The 27,962-nt window shown below is 48.5% G+C and overlaps 1 protein-coding gene across 7 annotated transcripts in view; it reads left to right on the top strand.

Moving 5' to 3' along the window:
• Nucleotides 1-27,962, top strand: part of Msi2 (musashi RNA binding protein 2) — a 461,743-nt gene that overhangs the window by 324,795 nt on the left and 108,986 nt on the right. For all 7 annotated transcript variants that reach the window (XM_050157119.1, XM_050157114.1, XM_050157113.1 and 4 more), the window contains exon 7: nucleotides 6,231-6,279. In XM_050157119.1, the coding sequence (XP_050013076.1) occupies nucleotides 6,231-6,279 (49 nt within the window). The remainder of the gene's footprint in view (nucleotides 1-6,230; nucleotides 6,280-27,962) is intronic.

Here is a 27,962-nt window from a genome sequence, read left to right as displayed (position 1 = left end):
TCCATGTGGGAGCAGGAAGAGAAGGCTAAGGGCATTTGTTCTGGGGCGCATTGGAAGAGAGGAGGTTTCTCCTCTTCCTTTCCCCTTCTTGAATCTGGCCAGTTGATTTAAGGACCATTTGAAGTGTGTTTTCTTGCTTTGTTCTTGATAGGTATGATGTGTGGGTGTGGGTGCTGGGGTTCTGGGAGGAGTAGGGGCTGTGTTGACCACAGCAAAGTTCTGGAACAGCCTCACAGAGCTGTTTTCAAAGGCAGTTTTCAGTGGTGGATTTGATGCTCCCAGATGTCGTCTCTTTCCTGTTCCCCTTCTTCCCCAGCATCCTCTATGGCCTGCCATCTGCATCCTCTGTAGAATCCTCACCCTTGGATTTTAGAGGTCATCGCATACAATTTCCTCCTTTGTTAGCTACTACCAGGGGACAAAGAGGGGGGCACCTTGAACTCCCTGAAACCCTGTGAATCTGGGATGGGACCTGGACCCGTCCTGGACTCGGTGCAGCACTGGTCAGTCTTTCTCATCTGCCCCTGGCCCCTGTGGAGTCAATACCGCGACTCTTTGATCTTTAGCCCTTCCCCTGGGAGCAAGTTTTCTGTGCCCTCAAATCAGGTTGCCTTTTCTCAGTGGCTCTCCACCCCAGGAACTTAATTCTGTGAAGTTCCATGCAGAGCAGGCAGTCCAGACGACTGAGGTCAGTTAACCAGACAAAGAAAGCTTGTGACTTCCCTTTGCATGGGCATCTCTGCATTGTGACTCTAAAGGTTGCTTGTTCAATCACCATGAGCTGGAAAAAGTAAAGTTTAAACTTTCAATACAGTCAGTATTGACCATCTGGCCACTTCAGAATCACCCAGCAAAACTGTCTGGCTCATATCAAATCTTTGAGGCATTTGAAACAGGGTTCGCTCATTCATTAAAGAGATCGGGGTTAAGATGACTTCCCCTGCTGACTGTGAGTCATGATTCCTGTGTGTTCATGGTGCTCATTTGATGAAAAACATGTTGCTGTCTTCTCTTGGCCTTTCTAGGACCTAGGTGTTCACCCTTGCTGCTGGGATAAAGCTTAAAAGCAGAGATCCTTACACACCCTAATACCCTAATACTTGTGTCCGTCTGAAAGGCTCCATTTGCGGTGTGGAACCTGATGGCTTACTACTTGACCCTCATTTCAGCATTTTTCCTTCTTCTGCCCCCCCCTTTTTTTTTGCCTTTGTTTGCTCTTTGGTGTTATATAAAACCCCATCTTCTGAATGCAAGGTGTTCTTCTCGAGTTACTTATTTACTTGTTTGGAGGGCAGGGATTATGGATGTATTTTCTAGTGTTACAAGAATGCTGTGTAACAAGCTGCAGAACCTCAGTGGCAGACAGTAGTAGCTGTCTAGGGTACACTGGGAGTAGTTTACTGATCTTACTGGTCTCACCTGGGTCTCAGCTGTGGAAAATGGGGAAAGCTGTTCTTCGCCCTGTGTGCCTCATCCTTTAATGCATGTGCCCAGGCATAGCCCTCATGGTGATGGCCTAAGTCCAAGAGAGAACAAATGGAAGCATGGTGAGTTGCTCCAGGCCAGATCCCTAACAGATACACTCTTCTCTTCAGCTCATTTTATTGGCCAGGTCCTGTTTGAAGGGATGGGGAAATAGGCTTTTTCGCTTTGGGGAGAGAAACTACAAAATTACTGGGTGTTGGGTCATTAATGTGACCTGTCCAATCGAGCTGTGGGACCTTCCTCTTGATTGTATATAGGCTGATGTGTAGTCAGAAGTTTCTGTCCTGCTTGGTCCCACAGCCATTCAGTCCAAAGAAACACACAGAGGCTTGTATTAATTATAAACTGTTTGGCCTATTAGCTCAGGCTTATTATTAACAAGCTCTTACAGATTAAATTAACCCATAATTCTTGTCTTTGTTTAGCCACATGGCTTAATACCTTTTCTCAGTAAGACTTTCTCCTCTTTTTTCCTCTGCATCTGACTTGTGACTGACTCTCTGCCTTTCCTCTTCTCAGAATTCTCCTAGTCTGGTCGCCCCACCTATACTTCCTGCCTAGCTACTGGCCAGTCAGAGTTTTATTAAATTATTGAGTGGCAAATCTTTACAGTGTTCAAGAGCATTATCCCTCAGTACTGATGGTTTGCAAGTAGGAAGTGCCTGAGACGTGCAGGGTGTGTAGAAGTAAATGAAGCTGCCACTAGCTAGATTTTTAGGTTAAGACTGTGTTGACCAAGCCTGATGTGGAATGTTAGCAAATGTTTAACTGCTACAAAGAAAGTTTGCATCATGTGGGCTAACACTGGCTTCATTCTGTATTGGTGCAAGGGCAGGTTAAGAAACCTTTCTGCATGTCAGCTTTTCCTCTGCTGTTTCCACTGTGAACTCCTCAGGATGTTAGATGATCAGGCGCAAGCAGACGAGGGGCTGGATGGGAGTATACTTGCTAGAGGTTGCTTTCTGCCCTAAAGTATATTCACACCCTTTCAGTTCTGGGCCCTCATTATTCAAACAGTAGGGTGGGGAAGAGGCCACAGGCCAGTAGGAATACCTATGGGATCTGGAACCTCAATAGGTACACAAATCCTAGGATGCCTTGAGGGGTCTGTGGACCACCCACCTCTGAGCAAATTTAGTATGTCCAAGAGACCCTTAGTGCTGCTCTCCTTTCGTTGATAGCCATACCTTGCTGAGCGAGAGTTACTGGAACCTTCCACAGCCAGAAATTCACATGCTAGACCTTCCAGGCTCAAGTCAGAGAGCATCCCTTCCCAGCTGTCTGACCTGAAAGTTTTATGACCTTTCTTTTCCATTTCTAAAGGTAGGCTACCTTGGGTCATTACTAGAGACTTTTTGTGGTTGGGATAAACTTTTCTCCCAAATAGACCAGGCTCACACCAGGGCTTGGGACAAAGCCACCTAAGGTTGAGACACCTCATCTTCATGTCTTCTCCCCTCTCTCCTTCAGGGGACTCCCAAGACTAGTTAGGTGCCTTCTCCAGTACAAAAAAAAAATCTGCGAGGTAGCATGCCAAGACATTGTCCCCACAAAATGTTGGCTCTAGGGCCGTGTCCCTCAGTGTTTCACAGAATTAATGATGTCTTCTTCCTGAGGTCAGAACAACATCACACTATAACCCCAACTCCACACCCATCTTCTTAGCAGCCCTTCTTTGAGGCCTATGCCCACACAGCCAACTCCGTTTATCAGTTTCAGGTGCACACCTATGTACAATGGCTCCCGTGGAACATAGAAGCTGAAATTGTTACCAGTTGGCTGGCTCTGGCGCTGACACCATTCATCTCCACTGTGCCCGTATTTCTCCTTAACAGAGACTTGCACAAGCCGCTTCTGTTTGATTCTCCTAGAACCGTGAGAACCAGGCCCGTATGTGAGGCTGCGGTTTTCATTCTATTCAGCCTTTGTGTATTCAAATTCTCCTGGTTTTGGCTCTTGCTGTCCTGCCAGATTTCCATCGCATTGATGGCTTCTCTGAATTAATAAGTGTTTTGCAACCCCTGAAAAGTTCCCCCCAACCCTCAGGACTGGGACTTATCCACATTGATCCCCCTCCCACTTTCTCTTTCTCTCCAGCTACTTCTTAGATGTTGTATTTTGTAAAGTGTTAATAGAATTCTTCTTGCACCCTGACACTTTATCCATTCAGGAGGTCTTCGAGAGTCCCATTGTACAGCTGGACTGCGGGGGGGGGGCCCTATTCTCTACAACAATGCTTGCCCCCAAAACACACACACAGATCCCCCTCCCCACACTCACCAGGGTGAAGGGAATGTGGAGGGTACAGAAGAAAGCAGGCAAACTTAGCAAGGAGAAGCAGGGAGCCAATTACAGACTGCTGAAAGACAGGTTTTTTTTTTAATTCAAAATATTTATTTCCTACGGGGATCTGAATTTCAGTACGAAGACATGGCCAACACAGAAGGGAGGTTGTTCCCTTCGCTGCTAGGCATTTTCAGTTCAAGATCAGGATTTGGCAAACAGCTCAGAAAATGTGGAGATGGGTGCACAGAAGCAGATGCCGCATTTACCTGCGCTCTCCGCAGGCCTTACCCCCTACCCACACCCACACCCCAGGCATCTGAATTCTTCTGGCATCCCCAGGTCTGAGTCTGAGATGCCATATGCTGGAGTGTGACTGCTTTGTGTACAAACACACCGGTTGATCTTATGGTGGTTTGCTTGGGTGGTGCATGGGAGGCGTATGGCCTCAGCAGGTGTCTGGGGGACTCTTGAAGCCTGCCAAGGCCTGGGTTCCAGGAAAAGCCCAGGGAAGGAGGCCCTGTTCAAGTGATCTCAAACTAGCATTACCTTTCCTGCCAGCTGGTGCCTGGGAGGAGGGGGGGGGCAGCTCCCTGCTGGAGAAGTCGCCAGGCAAGGCTACCCTCCCCACAGCAAATGACTGCAGGAGGGGGGGGGGCACCAGAAGGGTGAGGCCCCAGGAGCCTGTTTGTTCAGCCTGGGTTGCTTAGCAACAAAGGGAGCCCTGCCTTCAGAAGGATGTTGAAGTGAGGTCGAGCTCTTCCAGACTGGCTTGCCTACCTCTCCCATTCTTGCCTGAACTTCACTCTGCCCGCTCTTGTATGTGGTAGAATTTAGAAAAATGGATTTCGTTTGTCCAGAGGCACCGCTTTAAAGCTCATTTCATTGTTTCACCCAGGAGGAGTGAGAAATGAATAGCCTGTGATTCCTCTTGAGGTGGCTTAGCTGAAGTGCACCCCGACACACACACACACACACACACACACACCTCACAGCTTGCTTGTGAGCCTTTGAACATAAGTGAGTGCTAAGATCGTTCCAGCCACATCCACACACCCTGACTGCTGCAAGCAGAGTCCTCTGGCTAACAGTTGTGTAGCCGTGCCGTTGGGTTGTTTTCTGCCTCCAATGTTAGGCGCAAAGTACATGGAGAGAGCTGCCACTTCTCCCTGGCGAAACAAGTTTTCTCTGGGATAAAGATGTGTGTTGTGGCCTAAAGGATTAGATCTACAAACGACAGGAGTGAATTCCGAGGCCCTATGTAGGTTGTGGGTGGTTTCTTGAGATCTGAATGGAATCCTACTGCTAGAAGTGCCCAAGAGTTGCAGGGCATGAGAGAAGAAAGACCCCTAGCATCTGTGCATCTGTGTGCCATGTGCTAAGGCTGCCATAGCAAAGCACCACAGGCTGGAGAGGGTCAACAACCAAAATAGATTTGTCTCATGTCTGTTTATTTGGGAAGCCAGAAGTCCAAGATTGAGGTGAGGCAGGGTTGGTTTCTCCTAAGGCCTTGTTGACCTATGGTTTCCTGTCCCTGTGGGTCCCTGCCCTCACGTCCCCATTAGAGAACACCATTCGTATTATTAGCCCCACCCTGATGACCTCATCTAAATTTTGGGTGGAGAGGTGGCCTGGCAACTAAGAGCACACTTAGTTGCTTTTGCTGAGGATCCAAAGTGGGTTTCCCAGCACCCAGTCAGACACCTCAGAACTCCCTGTAACTCCAGTTCCTACGGATTCAACACCCTCTTTTTGTTCCTACAGGCGTCCGTCCACACACATGGTGCATACAGACACAGGTCCATACACATAAATAAAAATTTAAATCTTTTTAAAACTAAAGCACCCAGTCCACCTATGTGGTACTAGAAATTAGGACTTCAGTCAATGAGTTTTAGGGAGAATGGTCCAGCCTGTGAGAGGGAGACTGCTAAAGTCTGTTGTTTATAACTGAACAAACTAAGTATTCGTCAGAAGAGACGTAAGTTAGGGCCTCTTGCTCTGTGGAATGCTGGCCAGTTGTCCGGATGTAGTGACCTGGGTGGAATATTTGTACAACTGAAAAGCCCAAAAATAAACAAACAAATAAATAAAGTTCCACAAATAATATAATATAAACAATTCTAAAAGAGGTATGGGTTTGTTTAATTATACAGGGAGAGGGGTAGTGTATTCGTTAACATAGGTGCCCACGGATACTCTCCCCATCACACTCTAAAGGGAACTATACCGTATGTTAACTAAGGTTATGCCAAGTAGACGGTTTTGTTTTTATTTTCCCTTTTACAAATATTTTCTATTTAAGGAACTCTTACTTCAGTGATGGGAACTCTCACCCCGCACAGTCTGGGTTTCTAATATTGGTAATGGAAATCACCTCTCTTCCCCCCATGCAATCTGTGTTTGTAATCTTGTCTGTGTTTCGTGAGAAGTCCTGACGCAGCCTCTCTTCTCTGTTTCAGGTTGAGGATGCGATGCTGATGTTTGACAAAACCACCAACAGGCACAGAGGTAAGATGGCCCCAGCGTAAGAAATCTGCCCCTTCATTCTCTCCCGGCCTCCAGCCCTTCTCGCCTCCTGTCCCACTGACCAAAGAGCTAAGGAAGAAGCGGGAGCCAGCAAGTGGACATAGCCATCTGTGGGAGGGATGGATGTTAATAGCAGAGGGCCACCATAGCAAGCATTCAGACACCAGACAGCGCGAACCCTCTCTGCTAGGGAACTCTGGCTGAACTGAGCGGCCATGTCCATCACATTCCTTAACTTACCTTTCTCGTTCTGGCTCTCTTAGTGCCTGGCCAACCTCAGCACTCAGTTCAGTGATCCTAGTGGAAATTACTCATGGTAATTACTCAATCGGACTGTCAGTTTGCATCGATGGAGGTAGCTTAGAAGGCAGACTGTCAACCTACAGAACGAGCTAGAGGAGTCTGGAAAACCTCGTCTTTAATGTTCACTGATTACAGCGATTGCAGATTTGAAAATGTCCTGTCAGCCTCCCAGTGCTTAGGGGACATCTATTCTTATTTGTTCCTCCTGGTCAATCGATGTTGTAGGAAACGGGTCTTACTCAATCTGGGTCCACAAACCTTTGAACTGATTTACACAGTGTTTGAGCTTTGCCTAGGAGTGGAACTCTCAGCAACTCCACCTGCCAGCAAAATATGTGAAAATCGTTGATTTGAATAGGAAAATGGGGGGAATCTGGACCATCTGAGGATGCTGTGACTTAGTGCTCTGCTCCAGAAGCGCCGTGTTTCTGGGGTTCCTATTAGCAGGGTGTTAATGAGCAGTGCTTCTGAAGAGGGGTGGCAGGAAAGGGTGTGGGGTGTTCTCCAGGGAAGGAGCCCCGAGCCAACCCAGAGAGCTGTTTCCTTGCCTTGTTTCTATTGCGTTTAGATGTTTCTCCCTTGTTTACATTCCGGCTGTCACCTGTGATTAGAAGCAGTTACCCAGCGGTGACTGAATCTCCTTCCTGTCTAGAGCAAGCAGCAGAGGGAAAGGGAGGGAGGAATGAAGCGGGGCTGGGGAGAGACCTGCAATCCTGCCCTAGTGTGCCCGGTAACCAGCTTTCAGCGGCTTTCTCAAGAATGGAAGGTTGAGCACTGGGTGGATAGGGCAGGGTACTGGAGAAGGAGAGAGGCGAGGAGACAGAGCTGTAGGGATGTAGGGCAGGGTGTGCCCATGATGTACTATTTGTGATCGTTGTCTGCCATCATCAGCTTTGTCTCTGGTGTCACAGGTGTCTAAACACCACGCTGGGCATGGTAGCCACAGGCTTGTTGTCTCCTTTCCTCAGAATGCTGACATACAAGAGTCAACCTGGGCAACATAGAGACTCTGTCTGTAGAAAGTAAACATAGATGGGCTGGGGAGACAACGCAGTGGTTAAGAGAGCTGGCTACTGTTTCAGAGGCGACAGTTCACTTCCCAGCACCCACCTCAGGTGACCGCCAACCACCCCAACAACAACAACCCCAGTTAGTCCAAGGAGAGGCAAGGCTTATACCCTCCTTGGGCATCTGTATGACATATATACGACACACAGACACACAAACAGATGCATAATTTTTAAAACTGGAGCCAATGCACCATTTCCTTGTGTCTCTCATACTTTGATATCCACAGCCATCCTGGGACTCAGAGAATTTTGTGTTTGGAGAAATTACTGCACATTTTTGTGCTGCCTAGGGGTGGTACTGCCTGCAGTTAGCTCAGTGCCCCTACACCAGTCGTTAATCAAGAAAATGCCCCGCAGACTTGCCTGCTGACAAGGAAGGCATTTTTCCCCTTTGAGGCTGCCCTTCCTAGATGACTTGAACTTGTGTCAAGTTGACTAAAAACCCAACCAGGTCAAGTACTTACTTTACTAATGTTGTTTGGCAAGCGTAAGGCGAAGCATAAATGTACGTAAGTGTTAGCTCTTATGATGACTATCTTTACCATTCTGTGGCTGAGATACCAAGGCCCAGGAGAGGAATATTCTGAGTCCCCACGAAGGCTACTGATTCCAGACTCTTTCTATGTGTGCCCAGAGGGGAACAGGTTTTTCTGGGTGAGTGATCCCATCTGAATGTGTGCTCAGAAGTCATTGTCAGAGCTCAGAATCCCAGGAGGTTGCTGGGCCGTGTCATGGTGACTGTGTCCTTTTCTTATTTATGTCAGGGTCTAAGGTCAAATCCAGGAACCATAGCACAATGAGTTACTTTCTAAGCTGTGTGTGTGTGTGTGTGTGTGTGTGTGTACTCGTGTGTGTGTACTCGTGTGTGTGTGTGTACTCGTGTGTGTGTGTGTGTACTCGTGTGTGTGTGTGCACCCACACGTGTAGGACATGGCGAAAAGCTTCATATGACTTGGCGCTGGTAGAGGTGAGATCTGGCCTCAGAGAATGTGCCTGGGAACATCTTCCCTGTGAGGACCAGGGTGCGTCACTTTGGTTTTTCAGAGGAAAGACCCGACAGCCTAGGATGCAGAGATGGGGCTGTGTTCCTTCTGTGAGTGGGAGTATGAGCATTGTTAGGGGATGGAGGGAGGTCTTAACGGATTCAGGACTTCTTTGCTATTGAGTCCAGACATCTGGTGGGCTCTGAGGGCCGGGGAGAGGGCAGAGCCCCGGTGTTTGGCATCCAGATCCCCTGCCAGAGGTTCAAACCCCTGTAGCAGATGCAGGCCTGACTCTGGTTTGTTGAGTCTCTGAACAGGTCTGATGATGAATCTCAAAGCAACCACAGGGCACTGGGATGAGGTGGGAATCTCTGAATGGGGGCCACACGAGAGTGCGCAGACTGCATAGCCAAGAAGCTGGCCTGGCAGTGTAGCAGGAAGGCGGTGTCTGTTGCTTTAGCCTCTCTAGTGTACTTTCTGTGCAGTTAGGAACTTTTGCCCATACATGTTTTTCAATCTCCAAACAGCCCAGAAGATTCTCTTGGGCTGAATGCTAGCAATAGGGTAGTGCCTGCATTTGGAGCATTTAGGAAAGTGAGAGAAACCTTTAAATCTGAACAGCAGCACGGGTCCTGTCTGCCAATATCGTTCCCACACCCCAGGCGTGGTGGAGCATGCCTTGGAATTGGGTGATATAAGCTCAGGAAAGAAAACTGGCGCTGGCACCTCACCCTCGCCTCCTCAGCTTCCTGCCTCCCTTCTTCTGGAGGGGAAAGGGTGACCGCAGCAGAAGGTGAGGACTCCTCTCTCCTCACACTGCCTCCAGCTCTTATCTTAAAGTGCCCAGCCTGGCCGTGAGCCCCAGCTGTTATCACTGCCTGTTTGGATATCTCAAGCCCCTCACCCACCCTGTTGGGTAGGGAGCCCTGGCTGTGCCTTGTCCCTGATCCCAGGAACATGGACCTCACTGTGTCTCAGGAGCCACAGCTGCTCAGGAAGACTGAGGCATGGATGGACTTCTGACGCCCATGGACTGGGCTCACTTGGGCCATTCTTGTCCTTGGGAAACAGAGGTCAAGTTAATTGCTACTCTATTCATAGATCCCTGTGGTCCATGTAGAGAAGGGATGAACCTGAGCCATATCTGAGTGGCTGTTGACTTCTGTCCACTAAAGGACCAGCCTGGTAGCCCTAATGGCGTGGGAGAGAAGCCAAGGGATGAGAATTTAGACCCTGCCTCTCAGTGGAGCTAGGCAGTATGAGAATGTTTTCATCTTACCCCTAGATAAAGCTGGTCTTCCTCTAGCTTTAAGCCCCACCCCCACACACCTGGGAGGGCAGAGGTCCCTGGGGGTTCTCTTTCCACCATTGCAGTTTCTTTCTCCAAGAATATGGGAGGGAATTGAGGCTTATTAGGAAGAGTCCTTGACTGGGGGTGGCTAGAGGGAGAATCTGTCCTATGATGATGTCAGAGATGAGGAGGTCCATCCCTGTCCCAGGTAGGACTGGGGATCATCTCTGTATCCACAGGAGCCATCTAGGGACATTTTCCATCCAGGAAGCTTGTGTCCTCTGGGCTCTCTTCTGCTGAGGCAATTTGAGAGGGGTATACCGTAGCAGGACATCTTGGGGGTACTCCCAGCAGCCCGAGAGGCAAGATGTAGAGGATGTCTGTCCTTCCTTTCTGAAAGGGGCATTGGCATCCTGTCTCGACACCCGCCCTGATTGCATGGTCAGAGATCCATGGCCATTCTAAATGGGCTACGTCCATCATCTCAGTAGACGCAGCCAACGCTGAGCGAGCATGGGAGCCAGCACAAGGACTGCGTGTGACAAATAGTCATAGGCGAACTGAGCTGCCCAGGGATGCACCCAAGCAGTAGCAGAACTGAGACCTTCCCTCAGCCTATGTGACCTGCAGCCCAAGCTCACGGCCACTCTGCAGGTTTTGTACCAAGCAGCTCTGCACACGGGAGAACCAGCCAGGGCTTAGCCTGCTTTCACACAGTTTGCTCCCTACACACCACCCTTGCACCCCCCTTCATGTTGTTCATACTGCTCTTCGCTTTCAGATGGAGAAACTGAGTCACATGTGGTGGGAGCAGAGAACCATCTTTGTTCCTGCCTGTCATTGTATCCCGTGGTCTTCCATGAGATGATCTGTGTCCCCTGGAAGGGAGGGAAGGAGGGAGGGAGGGAGGGAGGGAGGGAGGGAGAGAGAGAGAGAGAGAGAGAGAGAGAGAGAGAGAGAGAGAGAAGAGAGAGAGAGAGAATGATGCCTTTCCAATTTTCTCAGAGTCATTTCATTTGCTCTCTAAAGCTTGTTAGAGGTAGCCTGGAAAATGCCGGGCAGATCATCAAAGGGTTTAATCACTGGGGGCAAGTTTGTTGCTTTCTCCTTGCAAATGGCAGATAAGATCTTAAGCTCCCTTAGGTATTGATCCCAGTGTGGAGCTGGAGCAGACACCTGAGGGAGAAGTAAGGGAGGCGACAGGACTCTGTCCTTCCTGTTTGCTCTTTTGCTGGCAGGAGGCTGAGAATCAGGGGAGAGGCTAACTCAGCTCTCTTTCTGTCTCCACAGTTCAGCCCTGTAGAAAGTGTGGAATGTGGGCTGCTGAAGTTGAATCTACCTTCCTCTCTTTCCAAGGGAACAGAACCCCCAGCGTGAGGGTTATTCCAGGGAAACCTTAGCTGACCCTTCCTGTGACTTCAGACGCTGGGCTCCTGAACTCCTGGGTCCCTCCAGGGAAAGAGCTGGACAGCTGGGGTCCCTTGTGGGAAATGAATGGGGTGTCTCAAAGCCAGGATGATTGGCTAGAGAGGGAATAGTTTCTGGCCCTGGCGATCCCTATGGCTGCCATTACCCAGCAGGCCTGTTTGCTGTGGAACATTGCCAGAGGCAAAGGAACAGGATCCACTGAGAGCAAAATAGAGATTAGCTTGACGGATGACTTTACCCAACGCTAGCAGTCACTTACTAAATGCAATGCTAATGACTTTGGAGAGAAACAACCATTCCAAACAGCCATTGCCCCACCAAAAGGGCCCTTCCCTGGCACCAGCCACTTCAGGTCTTCAGAGCAGAGAGGTCCTGTCCCTGGGCGACACACTTTATCTCAACTGGAGAGGTACAGGGTGGGCAGAACCAGCCAGAGGCAATTGCTTTGGGCCAGCTCACCTCAAGGCTGTTGGATCCAGACCTTGGCTCTTTTCTCAAAGCTTGCTCAGTCTCCATCCCAAAAGCAGTTGGCCCAAGTTTAAGGTCTCTGTAATTTGCGTAAGCAGTTTATTTATTAAAATGATGCCAGGAAAATGTAACCGAAGCTGTGATAGAAGATAATGCTTTTCTGAGGAGAGGAGAAAAAAAAAACACAACAATTCTTAATGTCTTGAAAACCTGCCAGATACTCACTTTTGAAATTGACCTCTCAATTCCAGATTGACTCTTTTATATACACCATATAAAGATGATTAAGAATGGTACTGTAATTATTTGTTTATTGATGCCTATTTGTCGGGGAAAAAACCCAGAGGCGTGTAAAATGAGGGTCACAGAGACATAAATGCTATTAAATTTTTTTTAGCCTACAATAATGAGCCCCTGTACTCAGGAGCCTGAAAGAGGAGTATGTGTTCCAGGCCAGCCTGGGCTAAGGACATAAACCTCGTTTTGAGAAGAATAAAAATAAAAGCATCACTCCGTTAGTGTGTGATGCCAAGCAAAATGGAAAGATGATTGCTCTTTCCCTTATACAATTTTAGAATTGATTTTATTTACCTGTGGGGAGAGAGTAGGCTTCACAAGCCTCAAGTATGACTTGGTCTTTAAGAAAGATGTTTGGCAAAGAGGTCAAGTCCAGGAGAAGGACTGTTAGATGGGTGGGGGCTGAAAACATGATAAGAATGAGTAATGTCTCAGCTGGCACTGACATTTATTAAAACATGACAGGGTGCTTTACTAGTGCCCACCTGTGGGGTCTAGAGCAAGACCTGCCTGTTGGCCTTGCTAGAATTATGACGGTCGTATTTTCCTACCTCTGTTTAAAATTTCTCTGTGTGTGTGTGTGTGTGTGTGTGTGTGTGTGTGTGTGTGTGTATGAGAGAGAGATGCAGTGGCTGTGTGGGCCACAGTGTGCATGTCGAGGTCAAGATCAGAACATTGTGAAGTTGGATCTCTTCTTCCACCTTTGCTTGGGATCCAGGGACAGAACTCAGGTTGTCAAGCCTCAGCCGCAATCACCTTTACCTATGTTTCCCCACCCCTTAAGTTCTGTTTAAAGTTTGAGGTACATTAGCAGTTTTCTTGAAAACCTGAAAGCCAGTGACTGGTCATTTTGGTATTGACACTAATTCTGCAGCTGAGTTGGAGTAGAGGCCCCTTACACAGCCTTCACTCTAGGCTGTAATGTAGAGAAGCCCCCACATTTGCCAGTTGGCTGTCATTAGCAAGTACACGAAAACTCTGTTCTCCTCCTAGAGTGAACCATTTCTCCATTGGCAGTGAGGGCAGCTGTTCAAGGAAGACTTTGCCAAACCAGGACTCTAGGAAGGAGTCATCAGGATGGCGTAGGAAGGAACTCAGCACCCTGAGCTCCTTGTGATCTAACTTACACAAAAGAAGTCTTGGGGGCCAGGCATGGCTGACATGAGCCTTAGTTGGGGGCTTTGGGTACTTGAAGCTACTCTGTTAGAAGAGTTATATGCAGGCTTCATGTTGGGCACACTTTAGTTAGAATGAGGAAGAGCCTCTTAAATTCAAGAGAAGCAGAAGCTGAAGCCCCACTTTTCCCTCTGCTAGATGCCCAGCTGAGCATATCCTGACCCTGAGGGTGTGTGGGGGACTGGTTTGCTTATATATCCCCACTCCCCCATCCTGAGAGGGACCCAGAAGCCTCTAAACCTTGAGCAGATATTTAACCCTCAGGCCCACACCCTTGCAGCAGTGAGGGTGGAGGGGCGGAGCGAAGAGCCGCAACCTCCTACCCAGATCCCTCATTTAATACCAGCCTCGGAGCTGTCTGCACATTTTATTTTCTCATTAAATAAACACCATTAACCTTCCTGAGAAATTGGTGCAAACATGACCTCGCAAATAACCAATTAAAAGGGCAGGGTTGAAAGGGAATATGAATTTGAACATGTAGAAAAAAAGGCATTAAAGATTCCGGTAGATGTCCCAGCCCTGGCAACGTCGATCTGAGACCTTAATTTTATTTCTGACAGGAAAGCAAGGAGCACACTGGAATTATTAATTTATTTATTTATTTATTTTCTTCTTCCCTGAGGTAACTCAATTCCGGAAGCGCCCATTCCGGCGCTGTCTCTTGAGATATTAATCAACATAGTCACTTGGTTTCCTTTCACCTGCTTTGCTCTACAAACAGGAGGACATGACTGTCCACTCCATAGCAACAGAGTAGGGGAGGAGGTCGCTCCAGGGCCAGTGGGGCCTGCAGAGTCAGGGGCAGTCAGCTTCCTGGGGGAGCTGTGTTTTATTTCGCCCAAGGCAAAAATCATCAAGTTCTTCTCTGGGCACAAAAGCCCTGGCACCGAAAGGGCGGTGAGCTAATAGATCTTCCTGCCTCCCCATGCTGGGGCCGGAGGAAGCAGAGAAGGAGTGGGCGTGGAGTCAGAACTTTGTTGACCCAGAAGTGGGTATTTGTAGAGAGTCAGAAAGAGCCTTTTGTTGGGTCCTGTTCCCACAGAGGCCGCGGCTGTGAAGAGCTAGGGGAGGGCAGAGTGCAGTGGCCCTGAGAGAGTGGAACCCTGGGGTGGGTGACTTGATTAAAAGCGCCTCCTAACTTGGCACCCTGGTGCACTTCTGCAGGCCGTGGAGGGCTGAGCCAAGGGTCACAGAAAGCCAGGGGAAGTTTCTCTGCTGTGACCTCAAAGGTTCCCTGGGATGGGTCGGGGAGAGCAGGATGGAGCAGCGCTGGACCTCAGCTGCTGTTCGATGTTTGCAGACCAAGATGCCAGAGTTAGCAGCCCATCTGTACCACTGTGAACACATCTGTAAATGTTCACACTTAGGGCCGGCCACATGGCTCCTGGTGGGGCAAACAGTCCCTGCTTGACTTGCTTGTAGAGGTAGTGACCTGCCCTGAGAGTTCCTGGCTCAGTGTGCAGAGTGCCCACGGCAAGTGGGGGGTATGCAGTAATCTGCACTTTCCTTCCCCCAAAAGCATGGGTTTCCTTTCTTTTAATATACAAAAACAAACAAACAAAACCCTGTATTTGAATGGGGGGGGGCAATGTTTCAAATATTTTTCCTTTGCACACAAGGTGTATCGCTTGAAAGTAGACTTTTCCTGGACCACCTTCCTGGATAAGATGAGCACTTGGCCTTAGAACCTTAGGACTGGTAGCTCTGTAACCTTCTGACTGTGTGGCCTTGAGTGAGTTGGTTGCCTCTCTGTGCACAAATTTCTCTCAGATAGGAAGCTAATACTAGGTTAGCCTAAGGCACTTACATCATTTGGCCACAATCAGGAATCCTTATGCTTCATGTGTGCATGCATACACGTACTCTTACGGATGCAAACTCATTCTGCTTCTGAGAAATGGGATCAAATGGCCAGAACTACGGAGGTAGAGGGACGCTTTTTGATTATATGTCATTTAGCTTTTGGATTTATGTATGATGTACATTCATTACCTAGTCAGATGTTGACTTTTAAACTCCACCCCCGTGTAGCTATCAACATGAAGAAGGATTTTTCAACAAAGAAAAATTTACCCCACCCAGCACCCTCAGTACTGTCTCTTCTACCTGTTTCTTGCGTTTGCATAAATATTTTGAAGCCTGTTGCAATTGCACAATTTGTACATGGTGTGTACAGACTCAGAGGAGTGGGGGATGGTGGCTCCTGCCTTGATCACTCCAAGATATTTTCCTCCAGCCAGGCTTGATCATCACCTCTGCACTGAGCTGCCTCTGTCTTGGCTGTTCCATAAATGGGGCTGGGTGGAGGGGATTTTCTTAGTAGCCTCAGCTCTTCCCAGACAACTGGCTATTATTAGAATGGCTGGCCTGGCCCTGGCCTGAAAAAGTCCTGTTTGCTTCATTTCATCCAAGACCAGAGGAGAGGCTAGACAGGGAGGCCCCTCCATCCCACAGTACCAGTGCTTTATAAGGAAGGGAGGAACATAGCCCCACCACTTCTTCCGAGAAGGTCAATTAGCATGAAGTCCTTGCACAGTGGCAGGTAGAAGCTCATCCCCTGTGTCCTCCTTGTTTAGACTGCAGAGTCCAGGAAATTCCCGGTTAATGACACTGAGTACACGTCAAGGGTACTATGCCAAGGATATGAACACTTTGTTAGGTGTTATGCTTCCAAGTTCTACAATTTGAACATCAAATTGTGTGACTACGGATCCTTTATGGACCTTTGCAGAGCCTTTGTTTTCTCGTCTGTTAAAGGGGTTGTCGATGTTAACTCATGGGCTTAAGTGGCATCCATGTCAAGCGTTTGAGAACCAGAGGAGCCGGTGTATATGACAGCCTTCCCTTGGCACCTCAGCATACCTATTCTTCCACCATGGGGCATGTCGTGGGGGGGGGGCAACAAAATAACGAATACTTCAAAGGTTGTCAGGAAGACATGTTGATTTGCCTATGTTGTTCCTGAAACCCGTTCAGGTGGGGGTGATTGCCAGATGCAGTCCTGGAGTGAGCTTTTAAACACCATCAATGCAGTGGAGGGTCAGAACGGCGATACCTACAGATCGCTGGTTGTAAGGGAGCTGGTAGGCACAGCCGTGATGGGTAGCGACACCCTGGTACAGATGGAGTTCTGTTAATCCTCAGGTGTGACTGGCAAGCCCAGCCTTATACACACATAACCTCCAGGATTTAAAGGTAAAGAGAGTTGTTGCCTTTGAGCACTCCCTACAAATGTGATGTTTCTCCCTCCGCCTGCTGCCCATCTTAGTATCAGGAGATAACTGAGAGCACCTCCCTCCCTGGCTGTGCCCCAGCACCCTAGGCAAAGCCAGTCCTTCACCAGCTCTGCAGCAGACATGCGTAGTGCTGACATCAATTTATTATCTCAGAGGGCTGGGCTGGTTCGTGGATGATTCATGGCCCTGCTTTCCGCTGCCGCTGGAGGTGACATCATCCATTCTGACCCAGAATAGACACAGAAGCAACAGTGACCCCTGTTCGGTGCTTCGCACCAGCCCTGGGCTCCTGCCCACCTCCCACCCAGCTGCTGTGTGTCCACTGGAGTAGCAACCGGAACTGTGGTGGGCCTGGGATACCCAACGGCACTACTGCCTTAGGAGGGCACAGATGTGTTTCTGTGCTATGACCTTCCTCCGAGTTCATCTTTTCTCTCAAGTCCGAACTGATAACCCAAGAGCTGCTTAACCCCAGAGCCAGCTTTGATGTTTGCATGTCAGGACTGGTTTGGCTATGAATGGTGATTGCTAAGCCAGGGTTTCAGCTAGATCAGAGTTCAACTTTAGGGTCACGCGGGTCTTTCTGTTTTGTTGTTGTTTTGTTTTTTTGAGACAGGGTTTCTCTGTAGCTGTGGATCCTGTCCTCGAACTAGCTCTTTAAACCAGGCTGGCCTTGAACTCACAAAGATCCAGCTTCCTCTACCTCCCAAGTGCTAGAATTAAAGGCGTGCGCCACCACGGCCAGACAAGTTGGACCAAATTCCTGTGTCCTGCCCTAGGTCAGTCAGTGAAGTGAGCCTAGGAGCTGGGAGCCCTTGTCTTTTTGTCACCTTCCCAGCTGATGCTAGCATGCATTCAGGCCTGGGCACCCCTCTTGCATCATTTACTTACCAGGCACCCTTATAGATCATCAAAGCAGATCCTGGACCCTGGACTATATCTGGGCGTTGCACTCAGGGTCCAGTTTTTCTTGACCAATTCTCCAGTACCTACGGAAAGCAACAAGCTAGTGAAAATTCTCAATTGCTAGAAAAGCACAAGGCGTTCCCTGGGCATCTCTGTAGGGCTGCTGCTTACAAGTGGTTTGGAAAAAAGCCCAGAAGTATTTGTTTGGTTTTTTAAAAATCTACCCTGGGGCTGGAGATGTCATTCAGTTTCTAAAGTGCTTTCCTAACGTGCCCAAAGCCCCAGGTTCAGTCCCCAGTACCACATAATTGAGGACAGTTGGCTCATTCCTACACTGGGACAGTAGAATCATAAGGATCAGAAGTTCTAGGTCATCCTCAGCTACATAATGAATTCAAAGACAGCCTAGAACACATAGAAGTCTCCCAAGTTTTAAAATAAACATAGAGAACTAGGGAAATGGGTCCATTGATGAAGTAATTGCCCTGAAAGCAGGAGGACCGTGATCAGACCGCCATCACCATGTAGGAGGTTGGGTGCACATCTTCACAGCCTCAGTTCTGGGAGGCAGATACAGATCCCTAGAACTTATTGGCCAGCCAACCTAGCCAAGTCATTTGTGCCCCAGGTTCAGTGAGAGACATTGCCTCAAAAGAAAAGAGAGTGACTGAGGGTGATAGCAGTCATGACCTCTGACCTACAGGAGCACGGCAGCACAAGCGTGCATGCCCACAACTTAGTCTTGCAGCCTATGCTTCTACCTGGTTGGCCCAGAGGAAGGTGTGCTTTAGCCAGAGACCTGTGCCAGGCTCAGCTTTCCTTCCCAGGGCAGGTACAGAGACATACCCCCACAGACACAAGATCTCTGGTCTTGGCATCTGTAGTCTCCTTTTAATTAAGTTGATTCATTTGCCCTGGAAAGAGATGTCCTGATTCAGCTAGTATGTTTATGTATAAATGATGCTGGAAACACCTGGCAATTTTTCTGACTGACAATAAAAAAAATGTAGCTTGAAAATTATGGTTTAATTTGCTCCCTCCCTCATTCTGTCTTACCTCTCAAAAAAGGGGGGAGGGGGGAGAAAGGTTTACAAAGGAAGCTTTGTATTTTGCCCACAGTGCTAATCTGTTTTACAACAGAAACACGTGTACCCACAATTCCTAATAATTTTCTTTTTATGCTATTTTTAGAACTGGATTTTAATGGACAATTGAATTGTTCTTTGGTAAATGGGGTATCATCTAATTGCATGTTTTTATTTATTGTGAATTTGCAGGTAAGTCCCAAGGAGATTGGCAAGCACATAGAAAGAGCCGGGGTACACAGCACTGTCAATGATTTTATTTTCCAAGATTTCAAAGCTTTGTTGTCTCTTTGAGGCTGCAGCTCAGCCGTGTGTGTGTGTGTGTGTGTGTGTGTGTGTGTGTGTGTTTGTGTTTTGGGGTCCTCCTGAAGGTTGCTTCAGTAGTACACATGCAACAATGAGGGTGTGGAAGTGGAAGGGAGGGTGTGGAAGTGGAAGGGAGTATGTGTGTGAGTTTCATGTAGTCCTTGTTAAAAATACACTGTAATCAAAGGTTAAAGAAAATCAAATTAAAAATTAGAAAGGTAGGTACCTGTTCACAAGCACCCCTGCCTCTGTGTGTGTGTGTGTGTGTGTGTGTGTGTGTGTGTGTGTGTGTGTGAGAGAGAGAGAGAGAGAGAGAGAGAGAGAGAGAGAGAGAGAGAGAGAAGATGGATGTGTGCACAGAGGATTGATCTCAGGTCCATGTGAGGGCCAGAGTGTAACATCAAGTGCTGTGCCTCAAATCAACCCCCCCCCTTTTTTTTTTCTTTCCTTAAAGGTAGGGTCTGGCTCTGCCTTTCCAACACTGGAATACAAGTACATGCCACCATGCCTGCCTTTTTATACATGGGTTCTAGGGATCAAAATTATATCCTCGAGGCCAGCACTTTACCAAATGAGCTACTGCTTCAGCTGTTTCATATTTTTTGTTTGCTTGTTCTGTGTTTTTGAGACAGGGTCATACTACTTAGACCAGGCTAGCCTCCAACTCATAGAGTGCTGAGATTAAAGGTGTGTAGTTCCTTGTCCTGCCGTTATACATTTATTGTATTTTGAGGCAGAGTCTCTCATATAGACTTGCCTTGCAGTCATGAACCAACCAGCCCCTGCACTGTGTGTTTCATGTTTTAAATGCATGGTTCCTTGTTAATAAAACTGAGATTCTTCTAGATCCTATTGCCTGGTCTTGAGTGGTGTAGCTAACCTTCCCCAGTAGTGGTTCCTCAGAAACGGTTCATCTACGAGCATCTCCCGGGTTCACCCCTCTGCTAGGTTTTGTTTTTGTTTTTTGTTTTCTCTAAGGTTCTTTAGCTAAGTAGCAGGTAGCTAGCAACTCTTGCTGCTGCCAGGGTGGTAGCATCTGGGGCGGGAGAAGGAGAGCAGCTGCGGCAGTGTTATTAGTCATTCCATGAAGAAATTGAGTTGATAAATAATGAAGCAGTGATGTTAGCAACACATGCTGCAGGTCAGATGACTTTGCTGAAAGCCCCCAGTTAAGTGTGTATAATGGTTTGACAATATATACGCCGTCTAAAACCATCCTATTTTAAAATGGAAATTGGACTGTTCATGCCATCCTTAGCAAATATGCCAAGGCCATTACCAAAGGGAGCTTGGGAGTCTGAAAGGTGATCTTTGTATTGAATGTGGCCCCGCCCTCTCCCCTTCTCAGCCCCTGCTTAACTCACTTTGTTTCCCTGTCCTTGCCTTTTCATTTTGTTAACTGTTTTGATCTGTAAAATGCTACACCTCGCACTGCGCTCCTTTATGAAGATTTACTGTGCTGTTCTTATCTTTCACCTTAAATCCTTGATAAGAGCATTTAAAAAATGAAATTGCTACCTGACACTATTATAAAGTCTTGGCTGGCAGCCAAGGTAGAGACAAGAGCTGGGGAGGAGGAAAAGGAGACTGAGCTGAGAGAAAGGGAAAGATTTTCATGGGAACTAATAGTACTTTTTTAGTTTTCTGGATTCTAGAAGGATTTTTAATGAAGTATTACTGTAGCCTTGTAATGCCCTTTGTAGTTGCATATTGTACTAGGGGCTGGGCAGTGGGCACTTGGAACAGTAAGAGGTTTCTTAGGCGAAGGTCATCCACCCTGAAGAGGTTCATGCAGATACTTTGCTGTGGGTTGGAACTAGATGAACTAGATGAATAGGTAGTAGATAAATAAGTAGGTGGATGGAAGAGTGGATGGAAGAGTGGATGGATGGATGGATGGATGGATGGATGGATGGGCAGGTGGATGGTGGATGGGCAGATAGATGGATGGATGAATGGATGGATGAGCAGGTGGATGGATGGATGGGCAGATGTATGGATGGATGGGCAGATAGATGGATGGATGGATGCATGGATGCATGGATGGATGGGTGGGTGTATGGATGGATGCATGGATGCATGGGATGGATAGGTGAGTGGGGTATATGGACAGAGATTGACAGGTACCATTTTGACAGCTACCATATTTTTCATTTGGAACAAGTGTCTTTCCAGCTCCAATCACCCCATTCTGTGACCTGCCGTGTTTAAGCAGAGTCTCCTTTAGTCCAAAAAGCTCTGGTGTCCGACTAGAGGAGGACTGAGTTAGAGAGTGGTTGCATAGTGTGCCAAGTGATCTTCCTTTATCCATAGAGGGCATCCATGATAGGGTGTGGGGCATAGGAAGCAGAACCATCTGATGGAGCAGGCCGTTTATATTCTAATAGAGTGATTTAATGAACTCTTGTTAATTTCTGTGACTTGAAGACAGCCATTCTCTCCTCATAATAGACCTCGTTAACCCATCTCTATACTGACTGGCGCTTTTATTATTATGAGGACTGGAGGATTTGAGTCTGAATGTTAGCTTGACACATTTTCTAGTGCCTGGTGAAAAAGCGGCCGTGTAATGATGGTCTTCCCTGGCAGTAACTGTGGCCACCGCCTGTCTGAGTCTCCTGAAGGCCCAATTTGTGATGACCTGGTATTTATGGTCCTAGATGATGGGGATTGGGGAGAGGGAGGCAGCAGAAGGGCCCCTCATCTTCCCATCAGTGTGAGACAGCTGGGGTAGAGTTTGGCTCCCCAGTGCTGAGGCCCAAGCCGGTGGGAGGGCCCTGTGAGGAGCTGGTGATTCCAGAGCGGTGAAAGCCAGTTTATCAAACACCTCATGAAAATATAATCCATGATTAAAATGACTGCTTTTAGTAACCGTCTTGTCTCTTTTTGAGTGGAGACTTGAGACAACCAGACAAGGCTCAGTGGTGACGAATAAAGAAATGTTACTTTCTGAGCACAATCTTCTGTTCCCAGTCACTTTGCAGCAGACATTCAATCAAAATGCTAATAGCAGTGGCAACAAGGGACCGTGGTTATTGTAATACTAATTGATTGGTTGGAGGGTGGGTTTTGATAAGTGCAGCTGAAGATTTCTGAAATATGATTCTCTTTAATTACTGGGATGCTAATAAAAAAGAACAAATGATTTAATGATGATTTCCGAGGTAATGGCTTAAAGATTTTGTTAGAGTTTAAAATGAGATATGGTGACTATGTACCGTGAAAACAGAGCCCTGGTGGGTGGCTCTTGCCTTTGTCAAAGCCAGGCGTGGGGTACAGGTCCAGCTCGCCCTTGCAAGGCTGTGTGGGACAGTGGTCAAGGGCTCTCCAGGGTCGTTGGGGAATCTGATGGATCTAGTTTGACGTTGCTTTTGCTGGGTTTTCCTAGAACAGGGCCTGTATGTGCTAGCCCATCTAAGTGCTCTTCTTGGCTCCCCCAGTGACAGAATGTGACCTCTAACTCTGGGACAGAGTGGTAGCCCAGGTCCAGTTGTAGCCATTCTTCCTATGCTTGAGGACCCTGACTTTGTGTTACAGCCGCTCAGGGTTGGGACCGCTAGACACTCTTCTATGTTCCAGGCACGGTACTAGTGTCGAGCAGTACTTCAAGGAAAGAAGGTAAACCAAATTCTAGCCTGCCGTGAGCTCCTGTCCTCTGGGGTGGAAGGATGTGCACCCATCATTTCAGGGTTGGGGGTATAACTCAGTGGTACGAGTGCTTGCTTGTCCAGCGTGGGTTCAGTCTTGACTGCCACTGGGGGCGGGGAGCATTTCTGGTACTGCTAAGTTCTAAGGAGAAGATGCAGCAGGTAATGATGGTGAGGGTTCTGCTTCACTCAGGTCGGTGCTTGGGAGTGGCCACCTTGAGAAGTAGCCATTTCAGTTGGGAGGCGGAGAATCCTGGGAACGCATTCTGAGGAGGTGAATGGGCAAGGACCTAGCACACTGGGAACCCAGGGAGAGAGCCAGGGGCTGAGATGGGGAGAGATGACCCTGAGTAGAGGGGTGGTGAACTGGGCCCAGCATATGGCTCTGCTCTTTTAAAAAAACAGCCACACTGGCCCTAAAACTGAAGAGGAAGGAAGGTGCATGATGGGATGTAGGGAGGACAGTTGGCCACCAGTGCAGAGCTCCAGCAGGAGCTTGGGCTGCAGTGGAGTGCCAGACAGGCCAGGGGACTAGAATCCATATTTGAAGGCAAGACTTGTCCAGCGGGTCTGATGAAGATGCTGCATCTCTAGGGCCCAGAAGTGTCACTGCAGACGCAGGGAAGAGAATTCCAAGGCTCGTGGCTGCAGATCCATTATCGAGCTCAATCTCCTCCTCCCCCGAGTTTGCGGAGGGCTCCACAGCCAGTGAGGGTCCCGGGGAGACCAGATCCCTATCCACACCACTCTCCTTCCACTGCTGAGGGTCTCCAGCTTCCAGGTCTTTACTGTAAAGAGGCACTCATGGGGGAGGGGGCACTGGGAACCGGAGTGGGTACCAGTATGAAAAATCGGTGTGTTTTTGTTTCTTTAGAGAGGGCAGAAATCAGATTTGTGTTACTGGGGTGGGAGTGGGGGCTTAATTGGGGCGGAGAGGCAGTACTAGCCTTCCTTTCAATTTGTCAAGCTTTCTTTCAAAAGATCTGCCAAAGAAGAAAGGGTAATTAATAGCTTGAAGTCATTTCCGATGTGTCAGGATTTCTGCCTCGCTTCCAAGTGATAATGCTCGCCGGCTCCGGGCCTCTAGGGAGCCTTCCGTCTTATTAACTTGTCTGGGAGAAACAGGGAGTGGGGACAGCTTGGGCCAGTGGGTGACGGGAAATAAAGATTTGTGGTGTAGTGAGCTGTAAACACCAGGGCCCAATAAGTTGAGGAGAACATGAGGGGGTGGGAAAGAGAAGAATGCTCTGAGATTGTACTTCAGCAGGAAGCCACGGCCTCGGGTTCCCGGGTTCCATGGCCATCTGACCTTCTAGAAGATTCTTCAGTGTAACCCCAGGGAAGAAGGGCGCTCTAATGAGCTGCATGTTGACATGAGGGCTTCCATGTGTGCTCACTTCATTTTCTTTGACTTCCTACGGCTGCCTATAAGAAAATAATCTCCCCCTAAAATGCTGTTTGGACTTCACAGTAGCTAATTCTCTCCAGCCCTGGAAGTGGTCTGCCCACACAGAGACCCCCCCCCCCCCCCCCCNCCCCCCCCCCCCCCCCCGCTCCGGCTTTGGCCTGCGTCAGACAGAGCTGCTCCAGAGCATAAATTAAGTGCCTGATCGTGCAGAGCTCTGTCTGAGACCGGGCCTGTTCCGTGTGCATGCTTCCTACCCTGGGGGTATTGATGGTCCAGGAAAGAAGCTGGCCTCTGCTCTGCAGCAAATAGGTTGCCTTTTGCAGCGCCCGCTATGTGGGCAGTTAAGGCCCTGATTGTGTGTACAGAGCTGGAGTCCTCTTCTCCCTCCGCTTCTGTTGTTCCCCACTGTCATAACTCCATGATGGCAGCATCTGGACTGCCTTCCTCCTCACCTCTGTGTCCTCAGCTCTAAAATCATCCGCCTTTAAATTTTTTAGGGGAAAGACACACAGACTATGTACATTCTGAAATTAACATTGGCAGTCTGCACTCCTGCTTTCTGATGGATGACTGATACTTCAAGACTAAGTCACTTAGCCAAGGTCACACAGCCAGTGCCAGCTATGAGCCAAGCAGCCCTGCTGGGTGGTGACTCCCTGATCCCCCATGATGGACTTTTGGTTTATGTGCTTGAGGGAAGGCCCCTGCAGCTGCTAGGATGAACTGAATGCAGGGCCCTGCAGAGTGGAGGAAGAACCTACCATTGGCTTCCCAGTGTTTGAAACCTCCTTGGCACCTGAGCAACAACAGCATCTTCTCCACTGGCCAGTGTCACCCCTGGGAGGTCAGGCCTCTCCTGCTCTCCTGCCCACCTGCCTCAGTTGGCCAGCACAACTCTGCTGAGCCAGCCGGAACCCTCCCCAGGCCAGAGCAAATGCCCCAGTCAGAAGGAAGCACCTTGTGAGCCCTGGCTCTGAACTAAACCCAGAGTGGGATTGGAAGCCTGGCCGGCAAGCAGGAGACAGTGACTGACAAAGGGCACAGTGGTGACCTAGGGAGTATAAAGCCCAGCTACCTTCAGGTGTCCTTGGTGTGGGAAAACCAGGTCCACAGCGGGTCTTAAGGGGGGACACCCACTGCCCACATACTGTGCTTTCATGTGGTCCAAAGCAACCATGTTTGAAGTCCTTTGGGGTCACAGGGGAAGAAAGTAATGCCTTGTTTTCTGTCTTTAATTTTTTTTATGTGTGCCTCTTTTGCCTTTTCCAAAAGTAAGTATAAGCATAGAATAATTGTAGGCCAAAAGCTGAATGCACACTCTGCTCTTTCTCCCTTCCCCATGCCTTTGTCTCTCTGTGGCTTAATCCTTGCTGACCAATGGTAGAAATTATCCTCACAGACATGAAGGCCTCTCAGGGCAGCTTCCCTCTTGCTGGAGAGGTCAGAACAGGGCTGGCACATATGCTCACAGTCCTCTGCCTCCTATCAAATCTATCTCTTCTCTTCATTTCTGCCTTTCTGCTTCCCTCTTCTCCCCTCCCTTCTCTTGCCTTCCCTTCCTTTCCTTTCCCTTCCCTTTTATTGTACTAGGGATTAAACTTAGGACCTCCTGCAAGACAGGCAAACACTGTATCACTGAACCACATCCTTAATGCGTTTCCAGATTTATTGTGAGATAGTGTCTCCTTCAGTTACCCAGATGGGCCTTGAACTTGTGATCTTCTTGCCCCAATCTTCCGAGTAACTGGCTTTACAGTTCTATGTCTTTCCTTTTCCTCCCCCATTATCTAACTCTAACCTCCCCCCCCTCTCTCTCTCCTCTCTCTCTCCTCCCCCAAACACACACATAGGATCTCACTGTGTAACCCAGGCTGGCCTTGAACTCCTGGCTGTCCTTCTGACTCAGCCTCCCGAATGCAGGGATTGTAGCTATGTAGCACACGCCTGGCTCAAGTGGAATTTCCCATTCAATCAAAATTTATAAGCTGAGCAAGTCAGCAAGGACTCAGTTTCCTACAGGCTGCATACTGACAGGAGAGGTTGGTGGACTGTAGACTAGGGTTGTGGTCTGAGCCTCATGAAGTTGCTGGAGGTAGAAGAAGGGGATAATAGAGAGTTCGTAGATGGGTGCCAAAGGCATATTGGTGGTAGCCTAAGGGAAGATCACAGTTGAGCTGGAAACCTACTTTTAGCCAAGAGTAGACGCCGGCAATTCAGGCTTATCTCAGTGTTTTGATTCTTCATGCACCCACCAGGTACTCGTGCGCATGCCGGCATTTTTACCTCCTTCCCTCACCCCACTGGTACCTCACACACAGACTTGAAGTTAATAACAAGATGTCTGAAGCAAGACTTGAAGTTAATAATAAGATGTCTGGTGGCCCATGTGCTGTGCATAAGAGGCTTCCACTGGGCTCCCGAGGTAAAGTTTACAGGCTGCAGATGCAAGGCTGGGAACAGTGGGGTCTCCAGCTAGGGGCCAAGAGAGATGCGCATGCTCCTGCAGAAGAAACAAATCAGCAGGAGCTGTACCTCCAGTCCCCGCTCACCCCGTCACCATGATCAGGCCATCAGCTCACCTTCTCTGTCACCTTCCAGAAATGCTGTCTCCTACACCTCTTGGTACCCTGAGTATTGCAGCCTTCTGCTAGCATCCGATGTCCTAGCTGCAGATGGCCTTCAGCGTGTCACTGCACATATTTCTACCGTGACTGAGCCACCAGACCTTGAGGTTTATACTGTGTGTGACACAGAACAGCACACTTAGTTCACGAGGGAGTTGCCACTATCTAAGCTCAGAGCCATTGGCCTGTAATTCTCAAGTCCATTCTGCAAGGGTCCTTGGAGCTAAGCCTGCACCCTAACATGACTGCCTCACTGCCCTAGTGCATCCAGACCCTCGCTAGCCTAAACACGAAGTGACAAGCCAGATACCAGGAGGTACTAGTCTGGAGTGTTGTGCCTTTGTCTGAAGGGCCTTGACCTTCCCTGAACCTGGGAGTCTTAATTCCTATTCCCAAAAGCAACTCCCTGTCTTAGACAGTCGGGTGAGTTTCCTTGTGTCCTGTCCAACAGAAACCTGAAGTTCATCTACAACCATAGCGTGACTGGTTTTTCAAGTTCTCTGACCTCTGACCTCTCACCCTGTGACACCCTTCACTCCCTTCTTTCTGTGGTCATTCATTGTTCACAGTTTTGGTCTGTTTCACTCCCTTGTAAGCATCAGAAGACATTTGAATTGCTTTTAGGAAGCCGGTGGGCACACCAGTGGAGACAGCCCAGTGACCACGTGGTTGTAGAATTGGTGGTGTAGAAAAACCAAGCTATCGCAAATTTGGAATTGGTGAATCTTGCCTCTTGACTGGCTGATACTAGTCTTTGAATGAGCTCTTTACCCCTCCACAATAAAGCAGAGGGGTCTCAACAGTTTGTGGGTGGTTTGTTTGTTTTTCCTACTGCTTTAAGATTTTTGTAGATCCACTGAAAATAATGGAAAGCCCTCGGTATACTGCAAAGTAGGACCAGAAATCGCCTGGTTGCAAATGGAGCCTTTTGCCTGGAGACAGTCGCTCCCCACCTCCCACCTCATGGGCTTCTAATGGCTGTGCTCTTCAGCTAAGCGGCTGTGATTGAACTGGACTGAGAGCTCGGAGCTGAGGACCTCAGAGGACACGAGGCTCAGCTAGCTCAAAACTGCCCCCTTTGAAAGCTGTTTGGGAAGCTTAATCGGAGGTTAGTATAGCGGCTTTCGCTTGCATAATTTTTCAAGCTTCAGCCACAGGTCTTCCTGGATCCCTAGCTGGCTTTTGATTTTTCTGCAATAAAAGATGAGAGAGATTTGATAGGAGGGGGACTGGGAACCGGTTCTCCCCCTGCTCCCCCCTTCTACTGTGGCCCTGGTGCTGACTTTGAAAAACCTTCCAAGACAGGCAAAGGGTAAAGAGATGGGTGGACTGCCTCGAGCTGCTTTCTGAGGTTAGATCAATATCTCTCTCTCTCTCTCTCTCTCTCTCTCTCTCTCTCTCTCTCTCCCTCTTTCTCTCTCTTTATCCCTCTCT

Source organism: Alexandromys fortis, unplaced genomic scaffold, assembly GCF_014885135.2.
Source record: "Alexandromys fortis isolate MF-2015 unplaced genomic scaffold, M_Fortis_MF-2015_v1.1 scaffold_31, whole genome shotgun sequence".
In the NCBI taxonomy this organism is placed as follows: Eukaryota; Metazoa; Chordata; class Mammalia; order Rodentia; family Cricetidae; genus Alexandromys; species Alexandromys fortis.
The sequence above is the reverse complement of the archived record's forward strand: the minus strand, read 5'-3'. Positions and strand labels throughout refer to the sequence as shown.